This window comes from Antechinus flavipes, chromosome 1, assembly GCF_016432865.1.
Source record: "Antechinus flavipes isolate AdamAnt ecotype Samford, QLD, Australia chromosome 1, AdamAnt_v2, whole genome shotgun sequence".
Classification (NCBI taxonomy): Eukaryota; Metazoa; Chordata; class Mammalia; order Dasyuromorphia; family Dasyuridae; genus Antechinus; species Antechinus flavipes.
In genome coordinates, this window is record NC_067398.1 from 358,548,354 (window position 1) to 358,567,955 (window position 19,602).

At 36.0% G+C, this 19,602-nt stretch overlaps 1 protein-coding gene across 1 annotated transcript in view; it reads left to right on the forward strand.

Annotated features, from left to right (window-relative positions):
- Positions 1-19,602, forward strand: part of MYO5B (myosin VB) — a 518,558-nt gene that overhangs the window by 168,335 nt on the left and 330,621 nt on the right. Inside the window, exon 2 of the mRNA XM_051969631.1 lies at positions 10,294-10,404. Within this exon, the coding sequence (XP_051825591.1) occupies positions 10,294-10,404 (111 nt within the window). The remainder of the gene's footprint in view (positions 1-10,293; positions 10,405-19,602) is intronic.

A 19,602-nucleotide genomic window follows, 5' to 3' on the forward strand; every position in this document is an offset into this window, starting at 1 on the left:
ACTTGAGAACTACCAAGGAGCAATTGATTCCCACCCACCCCCAAAAAAAAACGCACAAAAAAACAATCTATACTAATCTATATAATCCCTAGCAAATCATATGTCCTTTATGGGTCCATTTTCTTCAACCTAAAATAGATGTGATAATTTCCACCTTTCTTAAGAGTTTTTGTATGCATCTCAAAAAGATAATAGATATGAAAGAATGTAAATGTAAAGGAATTTAGATGAACTTGGAACTTTCATAGCTGTAGGATTGGTACATGAGCTGAATCTGTTGAATTTCTTTTGTTTTGTTAATCTTTCAAAATTGTATGGCTTCTGTTTATTTGGAATGGTAAATTGTAACCCTATGTGGAGTCTAAAGAATGCATTTTAGGGTCCCTTAGGAGGTCCTGGCTTAGCTTCCAGGAAACTAAGAGCATAGGAAGGTTTTTTCCTATTTTGTGTAAGAAGGAGAAAGCCATGAAACTGAGTCCAAAAAGCATAAGGAACATGTTCATAATGCAAAACCTCCATGAGACATTTTGCCTGGAGTGAAATTGACATAATATCATTTTAATTTTGCTTCATTTTCTTTATTTTTAATCTTTTGGACTTTCAGAGAAGAATAGCTAAGTGGCTGCTACTCAGTTTCTTGGCCTTCAATTAGGAAATGATTGTTTGCCAAATTCAGTGCCTGGTCTGAAGAAAAGAAAAAGGCAATCTCTTGTCATGTTACATTTTGAGCACAACTCTTCTTACTGTGTATTTTCATAGGACATTTTAATGGCCTGTATACTTAGCCTCTTTTTATTAGCCATTGGGATACTGGGATGTGCCTGGAATCATTTTAGTATTTATCTTCAATGGACCTGATCTGTCTATGAAGCATATTGTTAGCTTCCCCCCTGCAAGAGCTGTAATGGTTTCAGCCTTGACGACTCCCTGAAATGATTCTGGGTCTGGAGAAGGAGAAAGAAGATGCTCAGTAAAAGCTGCAAAATATCTAACTCTGACTCCACTGCTGTCCTCATCCTCCCACCTCCACCCAACATTCAGAGTTATTATAGTCAAATTTAAAGTGATGGGAGAGAGAGACAGAAAGAAAAGAGGAGAGGAGAGGGGAGGGGAGGGGAGAGAGAATTTTTTCTCCAGAAAGCAAGAATAAGGGTTAGATGGTAATTATCAGAATACAAAACATGGGGGAAAGTAAGCAGTGAATTAGTAGTGAATTAGTTTATGCCAGAATCTGCTTCTGGACATGAAGCTTGAGACTTAGCATGCCATACAAAAATGAAATGGTACATCTAATAGATCATAGATTTTGAGCTGGAAGGAAGTTTAGAGAACATTTAGTCTGGTCCTCTCATTTTACAGATAAGAAAATTGAGACACAGAGAAGTTATTGGACTTTCCATATAGATAGCAAGGAGTGAAGCCGTGATCCAAATGCCATCCCTCTTACTCTGGACTCCAGAACTCTTCACTGCTGGGATTGCTTTTTGAGAATAGTTAAGGGATGGTCACAAGTGACACAAACCTGAGGACCTGAAAGGCAAGATAGATGAAAATAACCATGAACAGGCAATGGTGACTCATTACTATTGCTGGTTTTCGCATTTCTGTTTAGAAATGGTGGGTAGCTCCATCATTGTCCTTTTTTTCCCCACTCATTCTTTTCAATAAGCCACTTAGAAAACAACTCCTCTTAAGTGGTGATTTATTTTTATTTATTTATTTTGTTTTTGTTTTTGTTTTTTTTTAAATTTTTTATTTAATAATTACTTTATATTGACACTCGTTTCTGTTCCGATTTTTTTCCCTCCCTCCCTCCACCCCCTCCCCTAGATGGCAAGCAGTCCTTTATATGTTGGATATGTTGCAGTATATCCTAGATACAATATATGTTTGCAGAACCGAACAGTTCTCTTGTTGCATAGGGAGAATTGGATTCAGAAGGTATAAATAACCCAGGAAGAAAAACAAAAATGCAGATAGTTCACATTCGTTTCCCAGTGTTCTTTCTTTGGGTGTAGCTGCTTCTATCCGTCATTTATCAATTGAAACTCAGGTCTCTTTGTCAAAGAAATCCACTTCCATCAAAATATGTCCTCATACAATATCGTTGTCAAAGTATATAATGATCTCCTGGTTCTGCTCATTTCACTTAGCATCAGTTCATGTAAGTCTCACAAGTCCTCTCTGTATTCATCCTGCTGGTCATTTCTTACAGAACAATAATATTCCATAACATTCATATACCACAATTTACCCAGCCATTCTCCAATTGATGGGCATCCATTCATTTTCCAGTTTCTAGCCACTACAAACAGGGCTGCTACAAATATTTTGGCACATACAGGTCCCTTTCCCTTCTTTAGTATTTCTTTGGGATATAAGCCCAGTAGAAACACTGCTGGATCAAAGGGTATGCACAATTTGATAATTTTTTGGGCATAATTCCAGATTGCTCTCCAGAATGGTTGGATTCGTTCACAACTCCACCAACAATGCATTAGTGTCCCAGTTTTCCAGTGGTGATTTATTTTTAACAAACACACTGCTTAATGAGCAAAGAAATTTTTCATTCTCCTTATCCCACTCCAAGGCTGGTGGTGGACCCCCTAGGATAGCTTTACAATTAAGATGTTGAAGCCCTCTTCATAGTTTTAAAGTCTTTTGTAGATAGCAGAACATTTTGTTTGTGTCTCAGCACTGCTACTTAGTACTTATGTCACAGAGACCTCAGTCTCCTCAAATATAAAATGGAGGACTGGTATTAGATAATCTATTAAGGGACTAGAAGGTTTGCTTCTGTATAACAACCTTTTTACAGTACAGTTTTGGTTAGAGTATTTCTTCCCCTTTCCCCAAGTTGTTCATACATTGTTATCCCCCCTCCCTCTTTTTCCTTCTTTTGAATTTGTTCAGCTCTCACTTTTTCATCAGAAAAGATTAAAAGTTCCCTATTTCATTGAAATTCCCTTACCTGTAATAAAGATTACCCTTGAATTTGCTGGATTCTTGGTTGTAATCCAAGATTTTTTGCTTTCTAGACTATCATATTCCAGGCTCTCTGTTCCATTAATGTAGAAGCTGCTAAGTCCTGTGTAATCCTGATTGTTGCTCCTTGATATTTGAATTGTTTCTGTTTGGCTGCTTGTAGTATTTTCTCCTAATGGTTCTGGAATTTGACTGTAATATTCTTTAGAATTTCCATTTTAGCATCTCTTTCAGGAAGTGATTGATAGGTTCTTTCAGTGATTCTTTTTTCTCAGTTTTCCCTGACAATTTCTTGAAAGATGCTATCCAGGTTCTTTTTTTTTTTTTTTTTTTTTATCATGGCTTTTAGGTAATTCAATAATTCTTAAATTATATCTCCTAGAAATTTTCCACGTGATTTATTTTTCCAATGAGTTACTTTACATTTTCTCCTATTTTTTTCTTTTTCTTTTAAATTTTGTTTGATTGATCCTTTCATAGAGTTCTTAGTTTCCACTTGACCAATTCTAATTTTTAAGGAATTTTTTTCTTTCAGTTATCTCCTGTACCTTTTTTTCCCATTTGGCTGATTCTCATTTTTGAGTTGTTTTTTTGCAGCAGAATTTTTTCCCCAGTTGTTTTCTTCTATCAGTTTTTATCCTTCCTTTTCCAAACTGTTGACTCTCTTGCATAAGTCTTATTTCTGTTTCCAATTTTTCTTCTACCTCTCATTTAATTTTTAGAATATTTCTTGAGCTCTTCTAAGAAGAACTTTTTGGGCTTGTGATTTCAAATTCTTATTTATCTTTGAGACTTTACATATAAACATTTTGACATTATTGTTCTCTTCTGAGTTTGTGTTTTATCTTTCTTGTCACCATACTTCCTATGGTCAGGGCTCTTTCCTGTTTTTTTTTTTTTTTTTTTTCCTGATGTTTTTTATTTAGATCTATTTCCTGATCTGTTTATTCTTAGAATACAAGGCGTACTGCCCCAAGCTTCTTATGCTGTAGGTCAGGACCTCAGTTATTGGTGGACCAGCCACCAATAACCAATAACTCCTGTTGTGCTGGAGGGTGGGGGGTTCCCTGGGCTGGCAGTTTGCTTTCTGTGCTAGGATTGGAAGCTTCACATTTGGCCTTCTGTGCCACTAACCTGCTGATTGAGGACCATGGGACCTAGTTGCTGATCTGTGCTGTGGCTAATAGCCTCCTGCTGGCTTACTTCAACACCATCTGTGCTGGACTGTGCTTCCTTTATCCAAATGAGACAGATCTTTCCTGAAATTCTTGCAGATTATGTTAAGCTGGAAAATTGTTTCACTCCATCTGTCACTCTCTAGACTCCATTTAGGGACCTGATTTAACATTATTACCAAAGGAAATGATAGGTATACAGGCAACTTTCTGACTTTTCTCCACCATATTGGCTCTGTCCTCTACATCATTTCTTACTGTTTCGTCTTTTAAACATAGTCTTACAGATTTGCAATTGGACCTGATTTTGAATCCTTGATCTCTTCCTTACTACCTCTATGATTTTGGGCAAGCCACTTAACCTCTCGGGTTTCAGTTTATTTACTGGTATCATGAGAAGGTGGGAATGGTTGACCTCTGAAGTTGCCTTTCATTCTAAATATAAGGTCCTGTGAAATTATGAACACCAAGTGTATTAACATACTAGGTGAGTTCTAGATGACATTTTCTCATTTTTGTGACTTAGTACATTAGCATTCTCATATTTTTAACTTTCTAATTGTTTCCTATTAATGACTCATTTTTATCATGAAGGGGAGCTGCAGCTTGGGATTTTGAGAGTTTCTTTAATAGGATTTTTTGAAGGCAGTGACTTGCTCAGTCTGCATAAGATCCTGGTACTGGTAGAGAGAAGGATCTCATAGTGGCTTAAATTATTAATATTGAAAATTTCTTATTGCAATGTCCTATGTGTATCTTCTCATTTGTTTCTTTTAACAACCTTCAAAAAAAGTCATTGAACTATTCATTCCATTTTATAAATAAGGAGATGAGGAAGCAAAGAGAAGTGCCTAAGGTCATACGACCAATTATTGTTGGAGCTGGATTCAAAATTTTGGATTTCTTTCAATCCAATTTTTGTTCCATTCTGCAATGTTGTTTTAATGAGATAAGAAACAGTGGCTAATTAGGCCAAGTCTGCTATTTCAATCAGGTGGAAGTAAATATCATTAGAACAAGTTGGTGGCAAATTGAGTTGTTTTGAAACTGGGTCAGAAGGGAAGTTGTCTTATGTCCACATATTTGTTGCCTTATGGGAATATGATGGATACAAGTAGACCAATTAGAAAGTTAGTTGTCCCAGAGTGAAAGGAATGTTGTTCTTTTTATACTTAATAGATACACTAAAAAGAGAATCATTATCCTTATCCTCATTCATCACTACCACTACAACCACCAGCATTACTCCCACTACTCATATGTATTAGGGTCCATGGAGTTTGAAAGATAGGATAAGGAGAATTTCAGTGGAATACTCTTGATCCTCAAGCCATCTCAGATACCATTTCCTCCATGATGTGTGGTGTTCTCTTCTTTAAAATATAATGGTTCTATCTGGGAGCAGGTTTCTTGGGGAGGTTTTCTGGAGGCACCCTTAGTTTCAATTAAAAATAATAATCACTCCAAATGCAGCCAGGTGTTTAAAAAAAAAAAAAGATTTTTTATTGCTTCCTCCAAAATAGCCCGGTTAGTTTTCTTGGTGGCCTATCTTTCTGCTTGGTTCCAAGAGCTCCCTCCGAATGTCTCCAAATCCAAAGGTTTGTCCTTCAGCCTCCAGCCAGCACAAATGTAGAAAATGGAATGAATCTCTCTTGCCTCCGAGAGAGGGCTCTCAGTCTCCCAGAGTGCTCCTTCAGAGTCTTGTCTCCTTGCCTGAGGCTGGGCAGCTTTCTGGAGAGCCGTTCAGACCAGCCTTGGTTTCAGTGGGGGAAGTTCAAGAGTCCAGCTACCATGGTGGTGTGAGATGGGATGAATGAATCTGGTTGTGCCTCCGAGAGTGGGCTTCTTCTGAACTGACTGATTGGCTCACTGAAGCTCTTTTTATGCTTGGTGTAAAAGATTGACTCCTCCTCCGAGAGAGTGGGATTATGGGATCTGAGAGTGGGATTATGGGTTTCTGGCTTGTGAATCTCATACTGAATACTGACTTGTGAATCTCCCAAAAGTGTGACCTCCAATGAGTACTTAAATACATTAATGAGCTAGAGGATTTGCTAAGTACTATGCTAAATTAGGCAACTGAGTTATCACTTTGTAAAGATCCCAACAATGATGTCTCCTGTGAGTTTCTTTCACTTCATAGATAACCTTGCATTTACTTATATGTATATATGCTGTATTTTCTCTACTAGTAGAATATAAGTTTCTGGGACTGTTTTGTTGGTTAGATACACAAGTAATTAATTCCTGGAGAGGATAACATGCTATGTGATTTCATGGTGGGGTGGGGTGGGGTGGGGTGGGAAGAGGATTTTTTTTTTTTTTTTTTGCAATTTAGATATAGGTTGTATAGGTTGTTTAGTTTGTTAGTTCTGTTAGATTTACTAGGAAGCAATACACCCCTGTCTCCTTGTAAAGGAATTTTCAACCTAATCAAAGATACAAGACAACTATATATAAAAAAATTAATAATTCAAGAAAAGTTAAATAACACAAAACAACTCAAAATGTAACTCTTACTTCTCATGTTATGATGATAAGCTTAATTTACTTAAAAGTTATCATTCCCAAGGTAGGACTGGAACCCTGGTTACAACTTATTGCCCAGACTGTCTGTCTGGCATCTTGATGATGGCAGGTCAGTATCACCCAAACTCAGGTCCTTAAAAGATGGAGAAGAACAAGTCTTGTCTATTTACTTTTCTGCAGTATTTCTCATACTTTAGTATAGAATACAGGCTCTGTTTTGTATTAAGGTAGTATGTGCTCTGACTGATCTGTGGATGGGATGGGAGATCCTCAGTTATGTAATTCAGAATTCAGCATCAGGAATGATGTGGGTCACTTCAGTGAGACCAGAAATGAGCAGTATAATTAAAGTTTAGTAGGCAACACCTTAATGAAAGGTCAGTAAAATCAAGTAGTGGGTATCAGTGACAGCAAAAAAATGACAGATGGAATGTGTGAAGAAGAATTAGCTGACAGTAAAGGTTGTTAAATGCTGCTTAGGAGAATAGTCTGTCAAGTCTCCTTCTCTGGAGATTTCATAGGAAGCAGGTCCTTGATATCTCCGCTGTCAAAATTTAGGGAAAGCTCTCTTGGAAGCAGGGAGGTGCTTATGGAGATATCCTAAGATGCCTCCACTCCAGTGCCAAGAACAAATAGTATTTGCTTTTCATCAGTAGGATGGAATGTCAAGAAATCAAATTTATAGAGTAACTTTTATATAGATGAATATTCAGAACTACTTTGTGATTAATATTGGTATCAAAATATGGTGTTCATATTAGTAGTTTTCAAAAGGGCATTAGAAAATAGGAAAGAAAATTATATTTTTAGTAGGGAATACTCACCTTCTCCCTCCCTCCCTCCTTCTCTCCTTTTCTCCTTCCTTTCCTTCCTATTTCTTCTCTCCCTTACTCTCTCTTTTTCCTTCTCTCTCTTCTTCTCCCCTCTTCTTCTTTTCCCATCCCCTCCACCTCCACTGATGGAAAGGGAGTAGATCTATATAACACTGGTCTCATCAGCATTTCCAGAGAATTTGCATAAAGAACTAAAAAGTACAGATGAGAAGTGCTATTTTTAATGGATTAGCTTAGATGGAAATCAGACTGGGTAATGATGTTACTTACCTATATGATCACTTAACCCAAGGCTAAATTTCTCACTGGCAGAAGTGGGACAGTTAGTGAAAGTTGTGGCTATGAACCTGGATGATATTTGAGAGATTCTGTAGGGTGTGTGTGTGTGTGTGTGTGTGTGTGTGTGTGTGTGTGTTGAATGTTAATGTTTACAGAACACGCAAACACATCATCTTTGTGAGATATTCAGTGACATTTAGATTTAGGCTTGGATAATTTCTTGGCTGTAATTTAATAGTTACCAAGCTGATTTTGGCAGGGTTACCATTAACCAATTAGAAACATTTAAAAACACATTTTAAATGTTCTACTAATTACTTTCTTGTGAGTTTTAAAAGGATTTGCCTTCACTACCTGAGTATAGTGAAAACAACACCCTGGGCTCTTAGAAGATTTAACTGCATCTGGTACTTTTTGTCACTTCAGTGGCAAGGCCCTTGCCATGGCCCCAGTTATAATCTGATTTTATAATATCAAATAAAGATTTTTTTCATGTCTTCTGTTTTAATATAATCATTTATGGATATACCTTACCATCTTCCAAATATCTGTGAATCTTCACTTATTTCAAAACAAAACAACAGCAACAAAACTAGATTATAGCAACTTTCCCAATTACTCTAAGGAAAGAAAAAAGTGCTTTTCTCATTAATGATAACATTTCCTTCCCTTCACAGTTGAGTAAAAAATATCATCCTTTTGTCTAGGTTTAAAACAAAATTATCTAAATTTTTTTACATTGTCAGTATAGTTAGTTTCTTGTGGTGACATAGTTATTCCAGCAATTGTTCTTGCATAGGGATTTCATTCTTCATTATTTTTAACTGTTACGTATGTGTAACCCTTTACAATTATTTTTGTATCAAACTTTGTATCTCTATTATATACTGACTGTTTTTATTTTTAAATATATAATTCAATGTAATTTAAAATATGTCCTGCTTGTCTGCAATCATTTCTGGACTTTTGTCTTTTGTGCATTAAAAAAATACTTAAATGACTTTTTCTTCCTTTCATTTTGGCTATTCTGTCCCTACTTTTCCTTTCCCTTCTTTATCTGAACTCTTTTCAAATGAATTTAAAAAAAGAAAGAAAAGCAAAATCCTAACAAACATGCTCTGTTGAGCAAAGCAAATTTTCCCATTGACTGTCTCAAAAATTTATGTTTTTCTGTATTTTGAGACTATCAGCTTTCTCTATGGATGTAGATAGCATGTTCCATCATTGACCTTAGGAATCATGGCTGATAATTGCATTATTGCATTAAGGCAATACTTTAATTTCAAAAATGTTGTCATTTTTGATATGTTTGCTCTTCCTATCATTAGCACCAGATATTGCCTTTTTTCTTCGTTTCTTCCTTGATTTTTATTCAAATTATTTTGAAATTGTCTTTGAATAAGTATCTTGTGTACTTCAATAAGTCACTATCCAAACTTTTGATTCATTTTATTATTGTAATGCAGTGCAGCTAGCCTGGTGTAATGAGGAGAGGATCTGGGTTAAACTTGTTTTCTATGTATGACTTCTTTTGTCTCTGTTACTTTTGGTACATTAGTAGATTTTATTGCTGATATACTTTTATTTCTACTCACATTGTCCTTTCTTTCCTTTTTTTTTTTTTTAAAAAGATTTGCATTGAATTTTAGTTTCTTTTGTGATATCTTAAAAATATTTTATTTCTTTTTGATATTTGAGGTTTTTGGAGGGGGCAAGAGGGAGAAGGGATACAGATTCCTTTGATTATCTCAACTTATGATCTTTATCAGTCTCTGTTGTGAGTTATTTCTTTCTAACCGTGACATCTTGTCATACTACATCTTACAATAAGGAAAATCCACTGAGAACCATTTTATCTTAATTTTTTTCTCTAATCTCAGGATTGTTCAGGTATTGAAAAATGCTGTATTCACAGCAACTTTTTTTGTAACTCTAAAGAACCAGATACTAAAGGTATGCCCATCAGTTGGAAAATAGCTGAATAAGTCTAGTATATAGTCATGACGGAATACTATTGTAGAGTAAGAAATGATGAATAGGACAATTATAGAGAAACATTGAAAGATTTTTATGAAATCCTATAATATGAAGTGAGCAGAAGCAGGATAATAATTTGTAACAACAAGATTATAAAGAAAAACAACTTTGAAAGACTTAAGAACTCTTGTTAATTCAAAATTCCAGAGTACTCCTAAAGAAAAATGATACAATATATGGGTGGGTGATAGACTTGGTACAGATTGAGATATATTTTATTTTGAACATGTTGAATGTGGTAATTTGTTTTGCTTGAGCATATCTGTTTCTAATAGGGATTTTCTATTTTCATTGTGGGAAAAGCTGGAAGAGAAAGAAGGAAGATTTTTTTTTTTATAATTGAAAAAATAAAATTTGATTAAAAAAAAAAGAATGACCAAGGAAACTTTTAGGGAAACGAAAGTAATACTTTATATCCGATCTTGTACTTATGTACTTATGATCTTGTCTTGCAGTTCACAAGGGTTTGGATCCCTGATCCTGATGAAGTGTGGCGATCAGCAGAAATAGTCAAGGACTACAAGGAGGGTGAGAAGGTTCTCCATCTTAAATTTGAAGATGAAACTGTAAGTGTTCTAGTTGTAAATAGTCTTGATTAATGATGAATGGAGCTAAATCTTAGATAGAAACTCTTTGGATGTCAAGGATTCTGTATGTGTGTAGTTTCCCATCAGAAGTTTTATTATTAATTAAAGTTCTCAGGCACAATGTGATACTTAATAATTATCTTTATAATACATTGAATATAATACATTGAAAATAATAGATATATTTTAAGGAAGTACTACTTGTGTTATGTGTGTGTCTATAAGACATATTTTGTCAATACTCAAAGACATTTAGAGTCAGAACTTTTCTATCCTCTAGCCTTTTTTCCTGCATTTCTCCTTCAAAGTTAGGCAAAATAGCATCACATTTTTATTAAATATTTACTGTGTGTCAGGAATTGTGCTAATTGTTGGAGATTGAAATGAAAGCAAAAAGACAGTTCCTTTCCCTCAAGGAACTTATATTCTAATGGAAGAAACAACTGAAGGGGAATAAGAGGAGGACTGCACATGAGTGTGGTGGCAAAGTCTAGAGAATTAGGAGTAGATCTAGGAAAGGATTGAAACATGGCTTCTATGGAGGCTCTGGAAGGAATTGTCAGATTTTTTTACGGTGAGAAGACACCTAACAGACGATTTTGTCCTTCATCCTTCATCCTAGTTGTGCTCTTTAGAGATTCCATCTCCATTACTCAGTTGTCTTCTTCATGATATAGTTGTTCTTTTCCCCCACCTTTCCATATTTCTTATTCCTGCTTTGCTCTATTCTTTATCCTAGTTGTTCCATGAACATGACATTCCCTCTCAGCTCTGGTAATTTCCTCTGTCTGTCCCCCATGTCTAGAATGTTTTCTTTCCTCATCTCTGCCTACTGCCTTCACTGGATTCCTTTAAGTTCCAATTAAAATCCTTTTTTTCCCTGCAGGCAACCACTTTCATTTCTATTTCCTTATTTCTGTTGTTTATTTCCCATTTATCCTGAATATAGTTAATACATGTTTGCTTGGTTGTTTTCTCTCCCATTAGATTGTGAGCTCTTTGAGGACAGGGGCTATCTTTTGCCTTTTTCTGTATCTCCAAGAAAGCTTCCTGGGACATAGTAGGTACTTAAGAAATATTTATTAACTAACTAAGAAGAAGTAGATAAAGTTAACAGAGCATTGATTTGAATAGTGCTGTGGTAGATGCTAGTTTTCATTAATATGGCCATGGTTTCCTTTCCCAGGATCATGTGAAGTAAACACCTAAATGATGAGGTTAATTTTCATTTTTCCATGTCAACAGAAAGGAGTCTTGGTTTAGAGTTTTCAAATTTACAGATAATATCTTAACAGTAAGATTATCACTCCAAATATCAGGAAATGACTCTTGGATTATACATTGAGGTTAAACTATGTGCAAAGATTTGATTGAATACTGAGGTGTGATTCCATGGTATACTGTGGAGTTTTTAATTCCCTGGATGAACTTATCTTCTCTTGTAGCTTCAAGAATCACAGATGACTTTCCAATTCAAGTAGCTTCCAATCCTGACTTTTCACCAGCATCTCCTATTTGTCTACAGGATATAAACCTTTATATATTTTCCTGTTACCTGGGACTCAACAAACCCCAAGCAAATTAATAGAAATTTCCCCTGTCCCAAAAATGGATCTTTTTCTTCACTGTTTCCTTCATTGGTATCACCACCAGTCTTTCAGTCTCCCGACTAGACATATTTGAGTCATCTTTTACTTTTCCTTCTACTCTTTAGTCAGTTTGAGTATTATGGATAGGGTACTGGACATGGAGTCAGGAGTCTTACTAGCTGTATGATCTTGGGAAAGTCACTTATCTTGCTTTCTTAGCCTCAGTTTCTGCATCTCTAAAATGAACATACTAATAGTTCCTACTTCTCAGGGTAGTTGTGTGGCTCAAATGAGATAATATTTGTAAAAGATTTTGCTAACTCTAAAATACTATGTAAGTGTTAATTATTGTTGGTACTTTATATCATATAAGTAATGTTATCCTTGTGATTTTTAGTATTTTGTACTTTGGCACCTATAGAATTCCATCAATGTTTGTATTCTCTTTACAAACCAGTGAATTTTTCAACCCATTAGTGCCTTTGGAAAAAATCTTTTTTTTTTTTTTTAATGAATCCACTATTTTGGGGCTTTTCACCTGCTAAAAGTTTTCTTCTTATTCTTTTACTGTTTTGGGGAATGCCATTTTAAAAAAAAAATAACCCACTTTTATTATATGAACCCATATGTTTTTCCATTCAGATAGTTCCTTAAATATTGTTTATACCACTTCTCATGCTCATTTTTTTCATATAGCATTTGTTTTGGAGTTCTTTTTTGACTCACTTACAACATCAATACTTCTCAGATTCAGCTGTTGCAGGCTTCATAACCATGTTGAGTCACTAGGAAATTTTTCATATTAAAATGGAATTTGTGTGGCACTTTTTGGAGATGTATCCCTGTATGTTATGTACCAGAACTCTGAACTTGAAACAAAGGATTCTTACAAGGTACTAAGTCAGTGGAATTGATAGAGACAATAGTTTTCTAATTTAGCATGGTTCAGTATGATTGATTTAATTTTACAAGGAGATGTTATGGGCCAGAACTTGAAACAAGGTACTAAGTGGAACTGAGGAGACAATAGTTAAATATAGTTTAGCATTGATTTAATCCTACAACAAATAATGGTTTCCTAGTGATATAATGATTGGTTTGTAGTCAGTGTGGGGCATATAAGCTAGAACCCTCAGCCAGGGAGATAGAGAGACAAGTGGACAGAAGGCTGGAAGTTGAAGGCTGGAGCACAAACCCTTGGACTCAGACAGATTCATTCCGTCTCACACTATCCTGGTGGCAGGCTCTTCTCCTTCACTTTCCCACTGAAACCAAGACTCCAGAAGGCCCCCAGAGAACTAGCCGAGCCCCAATTTCAGGAGACAGGACTTTGAAAAAGACAATAAAGGATTTGGACTTTAAACCCTGGCTGTACTTGTGTGGTGATTACTGAACTGAAATGAAGGCTGCTTCCAGAGACCCCATGAAAACCTCAACAGAGAACATTACATTTTAGAGAGAGCATTACAACTGTAAATGCTGTACAATGCTCTAAATCCTCCCCTCCTATTCTATTGTTATTTTGCCTTGTTTTTTTCTAAAATGTATATATCAATGAACTAATCCAATGGGCTTCCCCTCATGCGGCATCTCAACATCTGGATAATGTGAGTTTCTTATATTCTTAAATTTTCAAATGAACTGAATATTCATTATGAAGCATTGTGTTGCACTGATACAAAATGGGAAAGATTTACTTCCTACCTTCATTGAACAGTGCACTATCTATTTGAGAGACAGGGAAATAATTACCTTGAACCAGAGAATATGGTATTAGTTTCAAGAGGGAAGAGTTCTTGTGATCCAAAAGAGGGAGAGATGATATCTCTTTTAATTGATTTAATTAATCAAAGAAAATTTCATCAATGTCTGCATCAGTATTTGAGTGAGAGTTTCTGACAAATAGAAAATCAGGAAGATGATTTACCAAGTAAATGGTATGTTTGAAAGTCAAAGAAGTCGGGAAGCTTTAGGTATATTTGAGGAGTAGTAAGCAATTCAATTTGCCTTATTCTGAAATAAGATTAGAAAGATATTGCCATTTGAGGTGAACCTTGAAAGCCACATTGAAGTATTTGGGCAGAAATCTGTAGTCTGTGAGGAACTATTAAAGATTTTTAAGCAGTAGAGTGATATAATTAAATCTTTGCCTTAGGGGAAAGAATCTGCAACAGTGTGTTGCCTGAATAGTGCCAGGAAGACCAGGTTGGAGACTGTTGTATTAGTCTGGATTAGGGTGAATGAGAAGGAAGATGGTAGATAAAAAGTGTTAGAAAGATAGAAGGAACATGACTTAGCAAATGATCAAATGAGAGTGGGAGGAGGAAAAGAAGAAGAGGGAAGAGTTAAAGATGACATGTAAGATTTTGACTCTTTAGTGATGTTTAGATGATGCTTTGCAGGCAAACAACATCAGAAAGAGTGAAAATGCTGTGTTGTTGTCCATACTCAGTTCCCAGTCCTCTCCCTGGGTGTAGATGGCTCTCTTCATTACTGAACAATTGAAACTGGTAGTTCATTATTAAAGAGAGCCACATCCATCAGAATTGATCATCATATAGTATTGTTGTTGCCATATATAATAATCTCCTGGTCCTGCTCATTTCACTCAGCATCAGTTCGTGTAAGTCTCTCCAGGCCTTTCTGAAATCACCCTGTTGGCCATTTCTTACAGAACAATAATATTCCATAACATTTATACACCACAACTTATTCAGCCATTCTCCAATTGATGGGCATCCACTCAATTTCCAGTTTCTAGCCACTACAAAAAGGGCTGCCACAAACATTTTGGCACATACAGGTCCCTTTCCCTTCTTTAGTATCTCTTTGGGATATGAGCCCAGTAGAAACACTGCTGGATCAAAGGGTATGCACAGTTTGATAACTTTTTGAGCATAGTTCCAAATTGCTCTCAAGAATGGTTGGATTCCACCATTCCACCACAATGTATCAGTGTCCCAGTTTTCCCACAGAGAATTATATTTTATAAAAACAATTTGGCACAAATAATGAGTAGCCAATAAATGATTGCATTTATAGTGAGTACATTTGACCACTCATTTTGTATCACCTTGATTTTATTACATAAAGAGACTGGCTCCCAGAGAATTTATTTGTGAAATGAATATAACAAGTAGTTTTTGATAGTTTTATCACAGAGATAGTTTTGCTGCCTAACTCTAGGACCTTGGTCAAGTCACTTAACCAGGATAAGTATTCTCATCTGTAAAATGGGAATAAGAGCCACCTGCCTCCCAAGTTTACTTATTGTTCAGATAACATGAAAATATTTTAAGATTCCCTTGCACACCTTAAACACTATATAAATGCTACATATTCCTAGCAGATAGCCATGATTTGCCACATTAAAAATGCCTAAGACAGAATTAAAGATCTCTCATGCACTTGAGTGGCATTTATGTTTCACTAATATTTCTTTTTTTATTATTTTTGAGTGGGCTGGGTTTTGCATGCCTTTTTATTTTAAATTGTACAGAAGTATTAGGGAACTGACTTGCTGTCTTGATAAAACGGAACAGATGCTTGCTTTCTTAAGCTGAAAGTGAGCCAGGGACTGTGAATAACTCCTGCATGGGCTGCCTTGGGAGCCCTTCCCTGCCCTGCTTTGGTATGTGGCAGATTACCTTGTAATTGGATAGAAAGCCAGAGAACAGGGATTGACAGTTCTGTAGCCCATTATTTCTCAGAAGATCTGATTCACCGCAGGGCAGTTAAACAGTTATGTTGTGTCAGCTTGCCAGGTCCACTTTTGTGAGTAGAAAAAAGATGCTCTATGGGAGATGCAGTGTAGCTCAGTGATCTCAAGAAAGCTTTGTAAACTCTCCTGTTGCTTTGGAAGCCCAGTTTACCAGATGAAGCTGCCTCCCTCTCACAACAACTTCCCACGTCCTATCTCTTACTCATAAAACTACATCAACAAAAAGGCCCTTTTTGAGATCCTCTTAAAATAATCATACCTTGCTTTTATTATAGAACATGGTAGTTTTCTCTCAGAGTCATACAGTTTAGTTACTGTTAGTTACAGTTTATTATTAGGGTAAACTGATATACAAGGTGATTGAATGGCAAACCTAAGGTCATACAATTAGTTAATAGCAGATTCAAGTCTTTTCCCCATATTATCTTATATTTACATGAATCAGTACCTTGTAACTTTATACAGTGGACCTCAAGAATCCATGTGTACTCTCCTGCACTCCTATCTCCATCCCCCCAGTCACTGGGGAACTTAATACCCTCAACTTTCAAACTCAAATAGAACATCCTGCATATCCTATTGGCTCAAGACCTTTCACCATCTTCCATGTTGCTTCAATTGTACATTTTCCCTATCCCTTCCACATACACTCTGTCTCCCCACCTTGTTCTGGACACACTAATTAACAAGTAGCATTACTTCTGGCAAGAACATTTCAAGTGATTGCCCTATGGATGTCTCACCATCCTTGTGACTCCATAGACTATTTTTTCCTGGCAACCATTCTACTGTAGATATGTTCTCACTTGTATTTTTTTTTTTTTTTAAAAAAAGAGCTATTTGAAGCCAGGGACTGTCTTATCTCTTATATTTTATCTATAACTAGTAGCAGAGTGTCTGACCTGTTGGTAAGTGGTAAATAAAGATTTTTCCCTTATTTGCTCTTTTCAGATTTATCTTTTTTTTTTTTTCTTACTCCTTCCTGTTGGCTCAGTCTGGCCTTTATCTAATTGTTTGGGAATGTAGTACTAGCCAATTAATTGAGAAAAAAGTATGTTACAGTATAAGGAACACTGGACGGAGTGGAAAAAATTGGGGTTCAAGTTCTAGGGTAAAAATTTACTAGTTGGGTGTCCCTCTAGTGTCTCTTAATGTCTTTGGGTTGGTTTTCTTATTTATAAAATTCCAGGATTGGAATCACTGGAAGCTTCTGAGATCTCTTTAATTCAGCTCTAAATTTTTTCTTTCTGGTCTTTTCAAGCCACAAGAAACATTTATTAAGTGCTTAATAATAATGGCATTAATAACAATAGTGATAAATAACACACACATACACACACACAAACATAATTGAGTATGTACATACACACATATGCACATACAGCACTTTATGATTAAATGGCTAAGTGGTATGTGCTATACCCAGTCAGGAAGACTAAGTCCAAATCCCGCTTCAGACACCTCCTAGCTATGTGACCTTGGGAAGTCATTTAAGTTCTGTTAGCCTCAGTTTTCTCCTCTCTAAAATGGGGATCATAATAGCACCTTCCGGGAGTTGTGAGGCTCAGAGGAGATAATATTTGTTAAGCACTTAGCACAATGCTGGGTACATAGTAGACATTATATACCTTTCATTATTATTATTAATTTGATCCTCACAATAATCCTATGAAGTAGATATTATCATTATTTTCATTTTACAAATGAGGAAACTGAAATATAGAGAGGTTAAATGGTTTACCCAGGATTATATTTCTAGGGATTGTCTGACTCAGGTTTTGAATGTGGGTCTCCCTGATTTTGAGCCTGCCCCTCTATTTTCTCTGAGATCTTTATGTGCTTAAGACATGGGCTAATCCTTGAGAATACAAATAAAACCAGTTCTTGCCCTTAAGAAGCTTACATGCTACTGTAGAGGCAGGAACTGGAGGGGGGTGGGGTGGAACAAATATAAGGAAATAGAAAATACACAGGCATTAATATGAATATAGCGCTGACCACCAAGAGTGGGTGAAGGACCCAGGAAAGGTGATACTTTATTTGGCTCCTGAGGAGAGCTCTAGTCTTGGAAGAGGCAGGAGTGGAGAGGGAGGGATCTGTGCAAAGATGGAGAGACAGAAAATGGAATGTCAAATGGAAAGAGTAAATTTGGTTAGAATATCATGTGTGAGATCAGCTTAGAAAGAGTCTAGAATGAAATTGTAAAGGTTCTTCAAATCACAGAGGAATTTGTGTTTTATTCTGGAGGCAGTAGGGAATCATTGGAGTTTCTTGAAAAGGAAGTGATTGTGTTTTAGAAGCTGAGATTTGAGGCTGTCCCTTATATTTGAGTTATATGGCATTTACCACCTACCAAAATATCCTGTGTGTGTGTGTGTGTGTGCGTGTGTGTGTGTCTCTGTCTGTCTGTCCATCTCTCTGTCTATCTAATATAAGCTATCATCTAGACACATTTTTCCTATTCTAGATTTAGTTTTAAAAAATCACTTGTCAAAGTGCAGGACTTTACATTTATTCCTATTAAAGTTCATCTTCCTAAATTGGGCCATCACTCCAGCCTGTCAAGATGTTTCTGTATTATGATTCTGTTCATCTAGCATCTCCCTATATGCTTCATGCTTCTTAACTAAATGTCATTCACAAAATTGATAAACAAACCATCTGTTTTCATTCAAGTCATTGATAAAATCCAAGGACAGGACCCTGCCACAGAGAGACCCTTCCCCTCAGGTTGGCACCACTAATTTCTACTCTTTTCTACAATCATCTGTTTTTTTTTACCTTGATGTTCCTTGACAATTTCCCTTGTTCTGTCTCTGTGCCCAATATTGGACCCCTAGGTTTTCCATTTTTTGTTAGGTGTTATCCTAGAGTTCCTTGCCTCCTTGACTTTCCTCCATCCAAATAGAATAAGAGGGAAATTCGATTTAGTTCCATAAATATTCACAAGTAACATCTTAAAAAGCAAATATATTTTAAGATGACCTTAATTGAAGTGTACCATTCATGTGATAGAGACTATTATCTTGCTATCCTCTGCCCTAGACAGGGGCACATCTTGAACATTTCAATCGATTCTGCAGACCCTGTTTTTTGAAAATTAATTTTTAAAGTTTTGAACTTAACCAAACACCCATTAAAAAGCATTTCCCATATACAGAGTAGAGAATAAGATATATATGAAATAATAAAAGATATATGAAACTGATAATCATTATTCCATGAATATTGCTGTATGCACACACACATGTGTATGTGTGTGTGTGTATTTCTGGTGTTTTGTGAATTTTCATAAAATAAAATTATTGATGGCTGGTTAGCACATTTTTAGAAAGGATACTGTCAAGTTGGAATCAATTCAGAGGAAAGTAATTAGAATGATGAAGCGACTTAAAAGTAGACAGTACAGGGATTCATTGTAGAAACCAAGGATGGTTGGACTAAGAGAGGATTATAGGGATATGACAGCTGTCACAAAATAGTTAAAGAGTCCTCCCCTGAAAGAAAGATTAGTTTTTTTCTCCTTAGCTTTTGTGATTTGAATTGGGATAAATAAGTAAAAATTAAAGGGAAACATATAGCTACAAGATAAGCGGATTATCTAATGCTTAACATTATCCAAAAAACAAATGTGCTGTGTTAGGTGGACAGTGCATTTTCTGATTACTCAAAGTTCTCAGATTACATGACTATATTGGTTGTGGATTGTGGACAGAATTCATGCTTCAGTTAGGGGATGGACTTGATCACCTGTGAAAATGCTTCTACGTCTAAGGCTCAATGATAGAATGCTTACATAGCACTGCTTCTTGGAACCTCAGGTGAGATTTGGATGACAGGTAGATGAGCAGTCCTGAAAAGAGCCAC